This window comes from Miniopterus schreibersii (assembly GCF_964146895.1).
Source record: "Miniopterus schreibersii genome assembly, chromosome: X".
In the NCBI taxonomy this organism is placed as follows: domain Eukaryota; kingdom Metazoa; phylum Chordata; class Mammalia; order Chiroptera; family Miniopteridae; genus Miniopterus; species Miniopterus schreibersii.
The window spans coordinates 43,468,513-43,484,218 of NC_138104.1; the positions used below are offsets into that span (position 1 = coordinate 43,468,513).

General features: G+C 31.5%; 1 protein-coding gene across 1 annotated transcript in view; it reads left to right on the forward strand.

Moving 5' to 3' along the window:
• POF1B (POF1B actin binding protein) overlaps window positions 1–14,171 on the forward strand; it is a 67,150-nt gene extending 52,979 nt beyond the window's left edge. The window contains exons 14-17 of the mRNA XM_081125790.1: window positions 1,420–1,548; window positions 2,376–2,458; window positions 9,426–9,540; window positions 12,234–14,171. Of these exons, the coding sequence (XP_080981916.1) occupies window positions 1,420–1,548; window positions 2,376–2,458; window positions 9,426–9,540; window positions 12,234–12,239 (333 nt within the window). The 3' untranslated portion in view covers window positions 12,240–14,171. The remainder of the gene's footprint in view (window positions 1–1,419; window positions 1,549–2,375; window positions 2,459–9,425; window positions 9,541–12,233) is intronic.
• Window positions 14,172–15,706: the final 1,535 nt, after the last annotated feature.

The window sequence follows — 15,706 nt, forward strand, 5'->3', positions numbered from 1 at the left end:
TAAATTGTTTTCTAATTTAGCTTATTCTGTTCTAAGAAATCAAAAAATACATTAAGTTCATAGTTTTGGTTTTTAATTTGTATCTATTTATTTGATAGCAGGGGGACCCTTTATGATCTTGCCTAAAGCATGCTTATGCAGGAAAGAACAACATTTGAGATTATCCAGCAAAGCCACAGTTGGACCCATAAAAATCACTTGACTTTGATTTTTGTTAAGCATAGGTATCAAGCATAGCAAGGCCTTTGTTAAGCATAGGCATCAAAACAGTGTTGAATTATGTACATGTAATTGGAATCAAAATTAAGATGACATTTGTGAGAATAAGTATACATTGCCTTTTCTTATAATTTTAGGTCAAGTTGACTAACTTAATTTAGTGATTCCTAAATGTAGCTAAATGTACTTAAATATATATATATAATCCTACGTGAGGATATTTTTTCCATTGCTTTTCAGAGAGAGTGGAAGGGAGAGAGAGAGGTAGAGAGAGAAACATCGATGTGAAAGAGACACATCAATCGGTTGCCTCCCGCACGAGCCCGACCAGGGCCAGAGATCGAGCCTGCAACCAGGTCCGTGCCCTTGACCGCAATGGAACCTGGGACCCTTCAGTCCTAAGGCCAATGCTCTAACCACTGAGCAAAAACTGGCTAGGGCATATACTTAAATATTTTAATAGAAAAATTGACCACAGATTTTCTCTCCAAATACAATCTTGATCAAAAATCAAAATGAAACAAAATATAATTTGTTCAAATGCTTAGTGATTTTTCTAGCAGATTTCCTCCACTAGTTTCTTTTTCATCCCAAAATTACTAATAACACTTCAGCCTAACAGCATCTATGCACATATAATATACTAAAGAGGAAAACGGACAGGATGGAGTCAGAAGATCTGTCTTAGAGTTAGTTGCAGCTATGTTTCTTATTAGCCGTATAACTCTGTGTCATTTAACCTCTCTGTATCTCATCTGTTTTGTAAATAAGTATTGTAATAATATTTCACAGGGCTGCTGTGAGAACTGAGATAAGTCATGCAGGAGAAATATTTTGTGAATTACAAATCATAATATAATATTAGTTATTATTATTGAGTTTTCCTCAATTAGAATTTGAATGAATCTAAAGTGCCTGTTTTCTTAGCTTTATTTTCATTATTGTGGCCTAAGACTGCTACTTACAGAATGCATAGTCCTAAATAGTAAAGGCACTTTGAAAAAAATGAGAAATTTCTAATTTGCATTTTAATTCATATTTTGCATTCATAAAGCTCTATAAATGTTTATAACTATTAGTATCTTGCTCTTCATTTCAAAGCTAGTTATATGACTTTATGTCACTTAGCCTCTCTGGAACTCAGTTCCCTATTTTGTAAATGAGAATTATAATAATTCTTATTTCTTTTTAAATTATCAGACTCAGTTAAATCAGTACCAAAAAGATGTTTCAAGAAGAGAAGGAAGTTGCAGTGACTTCCAGTTCAAGATTCATGAACTGACAAGCTTGTTGGAAGAGAAGGATTCCCTTATAAAACGTCAGTCAGAGGTAAGAAAGGAAGGGATAAGGGTAGAAAGGAACAATGCAACTCAGTCCTGTAGAATAAACACTTCCCATGTATTAGAGGAGGGCACAATTCCAAGATTCACTTTATTCATGAAGCAGAATGTGAGTGTGAAGAGGTAGAAAATTCATATTTCAGAGGAAACAATTCAAGTGAAACTAAAATTGAAGCAAAAATAAATGCCATTGTGCACTTAATATTTTTAAGACATCGATTTTATCTCATTAGTGAAACTCCCAATAAGACTGTAAGATCCTTATTAGATGATTAGCTGTTTCAACAAGGGACTGTGTTATATTACTCTATGTACCTGTAGCATATAGCCAGGATCTATTATAAAATCAGTACCAAAGGAAGGAACTACCAAAAATGGTGGCTAATGTATTGCCGTTATTGAACAAATGGTACTTGTAGTCACGTTCAGTGATTGACTTTCTGTTAGAAAACAATACCTGCTTCCATATTGAAGTTTCAGTACTTTTCTGCTATGGCTATACTTGTCAGACTTTTTAGGACAAAAACTTTTACATCATCTTGAGAACTATGTCCACTCAATCTAATGTTGTCCCTCAAGTATAGAAATCCTATACCAGTTAGTGGATTGCTGCACAGACGTATAATGTAGCTTATTGGGTACCATGAAGCAATTATATATAGTATTCAACAAGTGGGATTAGAACATTTTTACCTAAAGGCTAACAAGGAATAAAAACAAGTAATTATTCTTAGCAACCTTGTTAAACGATCAATCATACTTCTTACCTCATCTTTCTACTGTTTTCAAATGATTTTACTGCCCTTTATTTGTAAGGAACTCTCGAAGTTGAGACAAGAAATATATTCATCTCATATCCAACCCTGCAGTAGTGGAAGGACTACAATTACTACTAAAAAGTAATGTATTTTTAATGAAGTTTAATATGATTTTGGTTATTACATAATTCAAGTTATAGCATTATAATATATGTGTATGTATATATTATACATACATATATCTATCAATGTATCTCTATCTCTACCTATCTCTATCATCTCATCTATATCTATATCACCTATATCATCTATCTATATTACCTATATCGATATCTGTATCTATATCATCTATATATCCATATCAACTATATATATATCTATATCATCTATATCTATATCATATATATCAATATATCTATGTCTATCATCTATATCATCTATCTATATCTATATCCTTAGACAGAGTTTAGTGTCTTTTGCAGACCGATAATTTTACTTAAGAATAAATATTCACAAAAACATATTGCTATTATGGTCAATAAGATTCTGTAGAACACCTTTCCTGTATTTACAATATATTAAGTACAATGGAAGTGAAGAGCAAATAATAGGTTGTTTTAAAAACTATGAATCAAGACTCTTTCAGTTGCACATGCCAGAAACCCAAGCTAAACTGGGAATTAGTTAACTCATTTAATTGGTATTGCTTGATGTCCACATGTACTCTTGTGCTGAAAATACATTTTCAGAAAGCTTTCTATATTGGCTGCGCTCTTTCCTGTTTAGATGTCATTCTTAGGCAGTGTTTCCCCTCATAGCAGCAATATGACCACAGCATACATTCCAACAATTTAGCATAACCAAATAGAAAGTGGCTCTTTATGCATAAATAGTTTCAGCAAACGTCTATTTTGGATATTCCATATAAACAGAATGACACAAAATGTGGTATTTTGTGATTGGATTCTTTCGCTTTGCATAACGTTTGCAGATTCAACCATATTTTAGCATGTGCTAGTACTTCATTGCTTTTTGTTACTAAATAATATTCCATTTTATGGATATACAACATTTTATTTATCCATTTATCAATTTATGGACATTTGGGCTGTTTAAAATTTGGGGGCATTATGCATAATGTGTACAAATTTGTGTGGACATATATGCTCATTTTTTGGTTTTTAGTATGTACCTAGGAGTGGAAATACTGGGTCACATGGTAACTATTTACTTTTTGAAGAACTGCTAAACTGTTTTACGAACTAGCTGCACCATTTTACATTCTTACCAGGAGCATACGAAGGCTCCAATTTCTCTCTATCCTCCCAAACTTGCATTGTCCATTTCTTGGATTATAGCCATCCTAGGGGGTCAGAAGTGGTATTTCATTGTAGTTTTCATTTGTGTTTATCTAATAATTAATATTTAATATTTTTTCATGTGTTTATTGGTCATTTGTATATCTTCTTTGGAGAATGACTATTTAAGTTATTTCTCCATTCTAAAATTGGATTATTTGCTTTTTTATAGTTGAATTGCAAGAGATATTTATATATTCTGGATAAAATACTCTTATCAGATATATTATTTGCAATTATTTTTCATTCTATGAGTTGCCTTTTCACCATCTTCATATTATCATTTGCATCACAAGTTTTTAATTTTAAGGAAGTCCATTTTTTTTCATTTCTTACTTGTGCTTTTGTTATCATATGTAAGAAATAATTGCCTAATCCAAGGTCATGAAGATTTAAACCCATGTTTTCTTCTAAGAATTTTACAGTATGTGGAGATATCTAGTTGTCCCAGCATCATTTGTGGAATATACTATTCTCTCCCCTGTTGAATTGCCTTGGTACACTTCTCACTAATCAATCATAATTGTAAGGGCAAATTTGTAGACTCTCAAGTAATTTATCAACTTTACTCCATTGATCTATTTGTCTGTTTTTATGCAAGTACCACACTGTCCTGATTACTATAGCTTTTTTTAAGTTTTGAAATCAGGACTGAGAACCTTCAAACTGTTCTTTCAAGATTGCTTCAGCTATAATCGATCTTTTGATTTTCCATATGAATTTTAGGATAAGCTTGTCAATTTCTGTAAAAAAATCCACTGAGATTACTATACGAATTTAATTGAATATGTAGAAAAGTTTGGGAATTACTGCCACGCTAACAATATTAAGTCTTCTGACCCATGAACATGGGATCCATTTCCATTTAGAACCTCTTTAATTTCTTAAAAAGTACTGTGTAATTTTCATCTCACAAGTCTTCCACCAATTTTGTTAAATTTATTTCTAAGTATTATATTCTGTTTGATGTTACTGTAAGTAGAACTGTTTTCTTAATGTCATTTTCAGATTTACATTGCAAGGGTATAGAATTAAAATTGATTTGGGAGCATTGACTTTGTACTCTTTAACCGTGTTGAACTCATTTATTAATTGTAATAATTTTATTGGATTTCTTAAAAATGTCTATATACAAGATCATACCATTTGCAAATAGAAATAGTTTCACTTTTTCCTTTCCCATCTTAATGCATTTTCATTCATCTTCTTATCTACTTGGCTTAATACCTCCAGTAATGCGAAAAAGAAGTGGCAAGAGTGAATATTCTGGTTTTTTGTTTGTGTCTTTCAAGGAATTTGTGCACTTTATCTAAATTATCATATTTTGGGGGCATAAAATTGTCATAATTTCCTCTATTATACTTTCAAGACAAAGGCTTTTTTATTATGCTTTAAAGACAAAGGATCTCTCTTTTTTTAAAAATCATTTAGATATGATTGACATAAACATTATATTAGTTTCAGGTGTGCAACATGATTCATTATATTTATATACTGCAAAATGTATAAATCTAAGTCCAGTTAACGTCTTTCACCACACATAGTTATAAAATTTTTTTAAGAAGAAATTTTAAGATCTGCTTTTTTAGCAACTTTCAAATATACAGTACAGTATTAACTATGGTCACCATGCTGTACATCACATCCCCAAGACTTATTTATATTATAAATGGTAGTTTTTACCATCTTCACCCATTTCACCCACCCCTCACCCTCTTCCTCTGGCAATCATCAATCTGTTCTGTTTCTGTGAGTTCTTTTATTTGTGTGTGATTTTTAATTCCACGTATAAGTGAGAGCATATGGTATTTGTCTTTCTCTGACTTATTTCACCTTGCATAATGTCCTCAAGGTCCATCCATGTTGTTATAAACGGTAAGAGTTCCTTCATTTTTTAAAAATGTTTTTATTGATTTCAGAGAGAGGAAGGGAGCGGGAGAGAGAGATAGAGACATCAATGATGAGAGAGTGACTGATAGGCAGCCTCCTGCGGGCCCCCTACTGGGGATCAAGCCTGCAACCCGGGCATGTGCCCTGACAGGGAATCGAACTCTGATCTCCTGGATCCTAGGTTGATGCTTCACCTGTGAGTCATGCCGCCCAGGCAGGTTTCCTTCATTTTTTATGACTGTATAATATTCCATTGTGTGTTTTTGTGTGTCTATACATTAATCGCTATATCGTATGGTAGATATATTTTTTATTTTTTTGAGGAGCCTCCATACTCTTTCCCACAATAGCTGTACCAGATTACATTCCCACCAACAGTGCACAAGAATTCCCTTTTCTCCACATTCTTGCCAACACTTGCTATTTCTTATCGTTTTTATAATAGCCATTCTAACAGCTGTGAGGTGATAACTTATTTTTCTTGTTTTTTTGAAATTTGTGTGCTATTTCTTTCTTTGATAATCAGTTTGGTTAGATATATATCAATTTTAGTAATATTCTTGAAGAACCAGGTTTTGTTTTAATTGGTTTTTCTCCACTGCTTTACACTTTTATATTTCACTGATTTCTTATCTTTATTTTCTGTCTTATGTTTATTTTCCACTTAATCTTCTCTTTTTTAGTTTCTAACCTGGAAGCATAAGGCATTGATTTTAGAGCATTTCTAATATAAGCTTTTAATGCTACAAGCTTCTATTTAACCACTCCTTTAGCTGTATCTCCCAATTTTAAGTTGTAGTTTCATTTGCATTCAGTTCAAATAATTTTAAATTCCCCTGTTGATTTGTTGTTTTGATCCATGGGTTATTCAGAATTGTATTCTTTAGTTTCCAAATCTATGGGAATTTTTTAGATATACTTCTGTTATTGATTCTTAATTTATTTTCGCTATGGTCAGAGAACATACTTTGTATTCATTATAATCATTTTTAATGTATTGATACTTGTTTTGTGGCCCAGAATAGAGACTCTTCTGGTAAATGTTCCACGTCCTTAAAAAGAATGTGTAATCTATTGATGATAAGTGGAGCATTTTTAAAATGTCACTTAGCTCAATTTAGTTAATACTGTTGTTCATAGCTTCTATATCTTAACTGACTTTGTCTCTTTCTAATATCAATTATCTTATAAGGCATGCCAAAATTCCAACTCACAATGTGAATTTGTTCATTTCTCCATTAATTTCTATCATTTTTTGCTGCATGTATTTTGAATTTCTGGTGGGTGGTACATAAACATTTAGGATTGTTATGTTCTATTGAATAAAAATGAAGGACTGTTATATCTTATGGATGAATTGACACTTCTATTATTATTAAGTGAACCTTTGTATCTCTACTAATGCTTCTTGCTCTAAAGGCTACTTCATCTGATATTATAACTACTCTAGCTTTCTTTTGATTACAGATTGCATGATAAATATGTTTCTATTCTTTTTAATTTATTCTATTAATTTCTTTATACTTAAACTTTGTTTAATAAATAATATACATAGTTGGGTCTTGTGTTTTTATCCACTGTATCAATATTTGCCTTTTAATTGGAGTATTTAAACCATTTATATTTAATGTGATTATCTTTGTTTGAGTTTAAATTTACCATTTAGCAATTTGTTTTCTATTTGTCCTATATTGTCTTTCTTCCACTTTTCTTTTTTTTCTTTTGGATTAATCATTTTTTTCATTATTACATTTTATCTATTTTACTGGCCTATTAAATATACTTCTTTTTTTATAATGACAAAGGCTTAAAATATTTGTCTTATCACACTCTACCTTCATATAATATTATTATACCTCATGACATATAACATACAAACTTTATGATAATATACTTCTGTTTCCCCCCTATGATCTTTATGCTACTTTTGCCATATATTTACCTTTACACATATTATAAACCCCCAATACAGTATAATTTTACTTTCAATAGTCAATTATCTTTAAAGAAATATTAATAAGAAAAATGTCCAATCTTGTTTTAAATTTACCCACTTATTTTTCTTTTCTGTTGCTATTCATTATTTGGCTTAGCTCCAAATTTCTATCTGATATAATCTTTCCTCTGCCTGAAGAACTTCCGTTAACATTTCTTGTCATGCTGCTCTACTGGTGAAGACTTCTCTTGTCTTTTTATGTCTGAAAACCATCTTTATTTTGCCTTCATTATTCAGTTATTTTTACTAAGTATAGAATAGTAATTCAATAGTTATTTTTTCTATCAGTACTTTAAAGATGTCATTCCACTGTTTTCTGACTTTCACTGTCTGATAAGAAGTTTGTTGTTTATCTTATGATTGTTTTCTACTTTGAGTAATGTTCTTTTTTTTTCTGGGTGTCTTTAAGAATCTTTATCACTGGTTTTAAACAATTTGATAATTATGTGCCTCTCTGTGTTTTTCTTCATCATTCTTTTCCTTGATGTTCATTAATCTTCTTGGATCTGTGTGTTTGTAGTATTCAAAAACTTTAGAAACAGTGTGGCCATTATTTATTAAATTATTTTTGTCTCCTGCCAATCTTGTAGGACTTCAATTACACATATCCAGGACACCTGGTATTTTCCATAGCTAACTCATACTCTGTATATTTTTTCAGTATTTTTACTCTCATGTTTTGTTTTGGATAATTTTTCTTGATGTCTTCAAATTTAGCAGTATTTTCTTCTGTAGTGCCTAAATGTTGTTAATCCCATACAATGTAACTTTCATCTATAGAAGTTCAGTGTAGATCTTTATATCCTTCATTGTTCTACACATATTGTTCATACTTTCTTCTATTTTTTTTTTTGTATAAATTTTATATTTTTGTATTTCTAATAGTTATACCCTTGCTTACTTCTTTTATCTACCATTTCTTGGACTATTTATACAAATTTATTTTCCTCTTCATTATTAGTCATACATACTTGCTTCATTGCATGCTTACTCATTTTTCATTGAATGCCATATATTGTGATTTTTACGTACTAGATTTCTGAATATTTTTGATATCACTCTAAGTATTTTGTGGTTTTATCCTGAGATAAAGTTGTTACTTGGAAACAATTTAATACTTCAAACAATTTAATACTTCATGCTTTTAAACTCTGTTAGAACAGCCTGCAGGCTAGGTCTAATGTCATCCCACTAGTAAAGCAGTACTCTACTATAGTCTCTGCCTGTTTTCCCCCATACTAAGAGTTCTTTCCACTCTGGTTAGTGGAACACAAACTATTTCCATTACTATGTGAACTCTAAGAATTTCCATGCTACTCCTTTCCAGTGGTTCTTTCTCCACTCTCAGTAATATTTTCACATGCTTACAATGATCAGTACTCACCCAAAGACTTGTGGTGAACCCCCTACAAGTCTCCTGACCTCTCCTCATCTATGTAGCTTTCTCCTGTCTATTATTCTGCTCCACAAATTCTCACTGCTTTGGCATATTTTTACTTGAAATTTTGTCACCTCAACTTGGTGAGACTGCTAGGAGCTGTTTGGCTTCCCTTTCTCTATCCTGTGCCCAAAGAAATCTCCAAGCAGTTGTAGAACTTATGTCATTTGCTTCCCTTCTTTGTTATCACTCTCTTGTGCTGCCTGTGTTCCATCATTTCCAGAAATAGAAGTACCTCCCTCTTACTCTTTTGAAAATAATAGTAAATCTTTGTACATTAACAGGGGATTTTTTTTTTTTTTAGAAAAAGTTAAAAGTTATGCAGAGCCAAATTAATTTAATAAGGGGAATCAAACTAGGAGTGACTAAATAGGAATGAAAACTATTTTTTTGTGCATCTTGTTAACTAACTTTTTTCCTGTGTAGGTACAGGACACAATATCCAATCCTAGGCCTCCTGTACGATGATTATGAATATATACCACCAGGTAATGACACACAGACGATTGTGATTGAGAAAACAGAAGACAAATGGACCTGTGTAAGTTCACTTGTGTGTATCTAATCCTATTAGTACTAAAAATTTATACATATTATTTATATACAATAGCCTTCAAAAATTCTGGTAAAATATCAGAATGAACTAAAATCTTATAAAATTTGTTTTATTCCTAAGACTTTTCCATAATTCCCTTACTGATATGTATTAAAAGATGAGAAACTTTGAAATGATTCATACATGGGGTATTATAATTAATTATCTAAACTATCATAAATTAGATATGATTTCACCCCAAAGAGGAACGCAATTAACATTGGCAATGTACTAATTTTATTTCCTTGTACATCTTAGGAGTTATTGAATCAATTCTATTCAAATTTTCAAAAAACATTATTGTTTCTAAAGCAGATTAAAAATGTTATAGACAATTATGAATGGGAATGGAAGATGAAGAAGCAGGTTTTAATATAATTTTCTTGCAATCTTGTATGTGGTACTTATTCCTGTAGATTCTAATTTTTTAAGATTTTGAAAGAGAAAAGGTGTGTGTGTCTTTCTAACTAGATAATAAGATTCCCTAGCTTTAAATCCCGTAGTTATATAGTTAGGCTGATGAAAAGTACTTTAAATGTCATGTACTCTAATATCTACTTTCTACAACATTCTCCAGGATGACAAGATGATACATACCTTAACATCTTTCTAAATAGTCCTTGCTAGGGGGGCCAATTACTAAAACTCCTTCTAAAAGACTGAAAGTTACTTTCTTAAAACTTCTACTTATTTACCTATTAACTTTTAAAGTAATAAACATCAAACAAAGAATATATTTTTTCTAGCTTAGTGGCTTTCTACCAAAGGCAACATTTCCTCTTAGGGGACATTTAGCATAGTTTGAAGAGAGGGGGGAAGAGAGAGAGAGAGGGAGAGAGGTGTGAGAGAGACACATGGACTAGTTGCCTTCCACACGTGCCCTGACCTGGGGTGAGGAACGAACACGCAACCCAGCCATGAGCCTTTGACTGGAAATCGAACCCACAACCCTTCAGTGTGTAAGCTGACGTTCTGACAACTGAGCCACACTGGCAAGGGCTGAAGACATATTTGGTTTTCTCAACTGGGAGTTGAGTACTATTGGCATCTGGTGGGTAAAGACCAAAGATATTATTAAACAAGCCTACAATGTACAGGGCAGTCACCACCAACAAAAAATTATCTAGCCCAAACTACTAATAGAGCTGTGTTTGAGAAACCCTACTAACACAACAGAATGACCTCGAAGTTCTTTTTCTCTCTAATTACATACTCCTTAAAGTACTTCCAAGGGGCTGTAACAATAAGCCATTGATAGTAATGGGAATGTATAATATCCTTCAGGTGCAATGGACAGAAAAAACTGAGAATCCTAGCTCAGAAACAATACAGTATCTGACTTTAACACTGAAAATGACAGCCGTTATTTTGTTAAAAACTGCTTAAGTACTAAAAGCAGATAACACTAACCTATGGTTATTAAAGTAAGGAAGTGGTTATCCTTGAGGAAGGGAGCATATGGAAGACTACTAGGGTACTAATAACATGCAGTTTTTCAATCTGGGTGATGGCTGCATGTGATCGGTTTGGGAAAATTCATTTAGTTGTAAAATTATATGTGCACTTTTCTCTACATGTTTATTATACTTCAATAAAAGTCTTAAAATGCTTAAATATGCCATGATGAGCAATAGGTAAATATACAAATGCCAATCATTTGCAAAAACTTTTGAAGAAAATTTAAAATCACAGATTTATAATTAATAAAATACTATAGACTTATAGTTAATGAATAACTGCAGGTGTATAGTTAATAAAATTAAGCATCTATTAAATAGTTCCTTTAAAATTACCTTTTGGTTGAACAAACTCAAATATTTAATTTAAAAATAATTCAGACATTGTTTAGCTTTGAAGCTCTTTTCTAACTACAATTAGGCCATCAATCTTGTATACATGATTGTCTATCATCAATAAAAGCAACCAACATTTAGCAACCCCAAAATAAAAATAATTTGAGCTTTGACATATTTTGTGTTTCTTGGGTCATTAATTAGTTGAGAATTACTTATTACTAATTGTTAATTAATAAAGGGTACCTGATAGCCCAAGAACTGCATGAACAGCAAGAGAAAGTCAGTGTAGGATTTAAAATTTGTCACTCAAAGATTATTTGTTGTTGAAATTTAAGATTGAAAAGCAATTGCTGCTACTATCCATATGTGCCCCAGAGGTGGCACTAATGTGAAGATCTGTCAAATAAAGGGTCTACAGAATGGTAGCCATTCTTACTCTCTCCATTAAAAATTTGCAGCAATAAATATCAAACTTGATATCTTAAAGGACTAGATACTGATAGCAAGTTCAAAATATATTTAAATTCACATATGAAATAGCATATATTTATTAACAGTTAAAGACATTTGGATATATTCAACCTCTAAATATGACACCAAGGAAGAACTCTACTGAATCCTCCCTCCCTACTGCTTGAAGTTATTTGAAATATATACCTTGACTAAAGTCAGACAAACCATTGTATCATTGAATATACATATAAAAAAGCACCACAAAAATGTAGTACATTTCCTTTGGTTGTATATCAATTTAAATCATTTTTCAAAACTGTGTTCATAGCATGACAATGTCTAAAATTAATTATTAGCCAGTTGTAAACTAACATTTTTTGTCTTTTCTAGCCATGAATGACTCTCCAACTCAGAAGAAGTTTTTTGGGGATCTGCATTAGTACTTTAATTTTTATTTTTCCACAAGAAAATGTCAATCAAAATTTTGAAGCATGGTACTACCCAGTGAATCTAATGGAATGAATTAGTTCTGCAGATGAGTGCCTCCAACCATTCATGAGGCCTGTATCCTTTCTATCACATTCTTGTATTCAATATAGCCACACACCACTTATTTAAACTTCCATTGTAGTCAATGTAGGACATAATTCACTATTTTTCAATAGGATGCTTCCTAGATACTAAATTAATTTGCTGGGGTAGAGATCTTACAAGTTATTCCATTAGAAGCTTTTCTCTGATATTAGATATGCAATTCAGCTACAAGGATATATATTGTTTATTACCAAAAAAATAGGCAAAAGACTATTGGATTTAAAAAAAAACAACAAAACAGTTTCATGCATGGTATATACAGCATATATTTGTTTTTCTCACATTGAACCTTGTGACTAAAAGAGCTGCTTCATTACATGTTATTTATACCTCTTAGAGACATAACTAAATCAAGGGTGATGGTTAATTTCATTAAGTAGGGAAGTGGGATAATATCTTTTTAAATGAATAAATCCACTAATTTGCACATTGTGCTATTATGGTTCTAAATACATATCTTTGGTTTGGCAAATCTGTTCTTTCAAAGCATATCATCCCCAAATGAACCCACCCACTTCCTTGAAAACATATTACAATATATTGTAGTAGTGAGTAGAAAAAAAGTAGACATTTTTATAGGGGGATACATAATGTAACATTGAAATATTGTATAAAGGCTTAAGAAATAAAAATAGAAACAACAAATTATTGATATCTGTATCTTACTTGGGAGAAATATTTTATAGTAGAGTATTTACTGTACTGAGAAGGTGGTTGATTAATTAGGTTCTAATGACCTTACAAAGTGAACAAAGGATTTTCTAAATACATTAGTAAATAAGAATGACATTTCTTAAATTCAAGCCCTTTGCTTAAAGTTAAGAATTAGCAAAAATTAAAATGTTTGCATTTGACAAAATATAGATTAAGGTAACAAATATATTTGGGTTACATTTGAATGAGATTTTACACTGAAATATCTCTGCAAATATCTATATAGAATCTGTCATGCTTTATAATTATACTTTAATACTTATTCATTATACTGTATTAAGATAGGAACAGGTGAGGCTCTACACTAAATCAAACCATAAATAAGAAAAATGCTTTTAATACTCATAATTTTCAAATAGGTTTTGATATGAAGCTAAAAGCCTTATTTTATTATCTTAATACTTTGACTAAAATATCAAGTTCTATAATATGGGTTGATACAATTCCAATTTTATCAATATTTTGTGATAGACAATGTTAACATTCTTCATGAGCTATATAGTCTTTACATTTTCTTCCTTTGGTGTGGGAACAACAGGGCAGTTTCTCCTTTGCTAACTACTCATATATGTAACTGTAAGAAAATTATGTCATGTTATCTGCCCATTACATATGATATAAATGAAATTTTTAGTAGCCTAATAGAAAACTGCAACCATAACTGTTTGAAAATTAGAACAAGTGTAATTTTCCCCAAATAAGAATCCAAAATAACAATCCATAACTTCTGGCAGTTAAGAAATCAGCACATCATTGTCTCACTTGATCCATGTATAGTGATTGAATTTGGTTGTCATAACAAGGTATTTATTGCACTTAATACATTTAAATGTATGTTTTTCTTTTCCAATTTGTAACTAAGATCAATAAAAATAGTAATGATTTCCTTTCCCTTACAAGTTTCACATAGCTTATCTCCGAAAATTGCAAAAATGTTGTCAGGTGAGAAATGCCTATCATCTAGTTTCTATTCCCGTATGTTTCACTTTAGGTATTGAATAAAATGGAGACTGTGCAAGAAATGCAAAACAATCTATTTAAGCATCTAAATAAAATATGTGAATTATCTGTATCATCTTTACGGAAGTCCTAGTAAGAAACATGCAGGATGGATTTTTAGCTTAGCTGTACATTTTTGTCAGGAAGTTACTATTATGTGAATAGTTTATGTTAGAGCTAAACCCCCCCCCTCTAATTGGGAAAAAAAAAAAAAAAAAAAAAGGCCTGATGTGATGTACTAGTGACAACAATTCAACATAGTTAGAACTCTGTTTGTTGCAGGTTTCTGCTTTAAAAGACTAGCCTTACAAACCTAGTCGTCTAATTTCCATAACTCATTTATTGTAAATATGATTCCATAAAGCATTCTTCCCATCCTTGGAATAGTAATTTAACTAATATTTTTCCTTAACACAAACAGTCCAAAGGGATCAAAATGAAGCTTAAAAAATTTCATCTTACCTGAAATTTAGATTAAGCAAAAATCCATTCTCACTTCTTTCTGGTTATTTTAATCTACAAAGATGACTTGTAGACATCATTTTTTTGACTAAGTAAGAAGACTTACCACCACACACCATTACTAAATTTATTGGATTTCTATAGTACTTTCTGTCCAATAAAAAATACAAAATATTTCATGCCCATCCTAGGATAAAATAGTAAATATGTTTTTTAAATAAAGTAATAAATAATTGCATCTGTTTTAATAAAACCTTTACTATTGTGTCAAATAAGACATACATCTTTTGAGTCTACAAAGGAACACTAGAATTGTTATATGAAATAATTGATAGCCAGGCAGTCTTGGTAATCTTCTTGGATTGGTCTCTTGTAGATGAGATGCTAAGTCCAGGGTCTTTGGTTTCCCATCCCATTACACTGAAATAATTTTTTGTTATTAAATTTTATGTTCCAGAGCTCCTTTATGTTAAGGGATAGCTTTTGCAATATCATATTGTGATTCAATATCTGTTTTGCTAACATAATCAGTGTTGAACGCCCCTAACTCATGTGTGCCAAGATATAACAAGTCAGACCAATTTCTGAAAGTGGAAGAATATATAGGTTTTATGAGGTATTTCCCTAAAGGAGTCCAATGAGCCAACCATGTTATAATGCGCAGGTGTTATTTGGAACTAGGATGACAAGGTTTTGGAGTCAGATGGTAGGTGACTGTTACTTACATTATGGGCTAAATGGGATAGTTTAAATATTGCCAATTGGTACAGAATTAAAAATGAAGCAGAGCTCTCTTTGAAATAGTTATTTGGGTAATGTTCAAAGAGAAAGGCTTAACAACTGGAACAAGGCAGGTGAAAATGTTTTTCATTTGGGATTATCTAGTGCTACAGTTTTGACCCTACAATTGTCACAATTTCTTTTCCAGGGCCTCTAAACTGCTACTATCACTAGCGAGTTCTTATCTAGGATCCAAGATTCTAAGAGACCTCCTTAAACCAGTATCAGATTTACAAGCTAATTATTTTGGAGGAACAGAGTGGAACTGAACAAAGTTGGAAACATTCCCTAATCCAATGATATTCTAGAATACT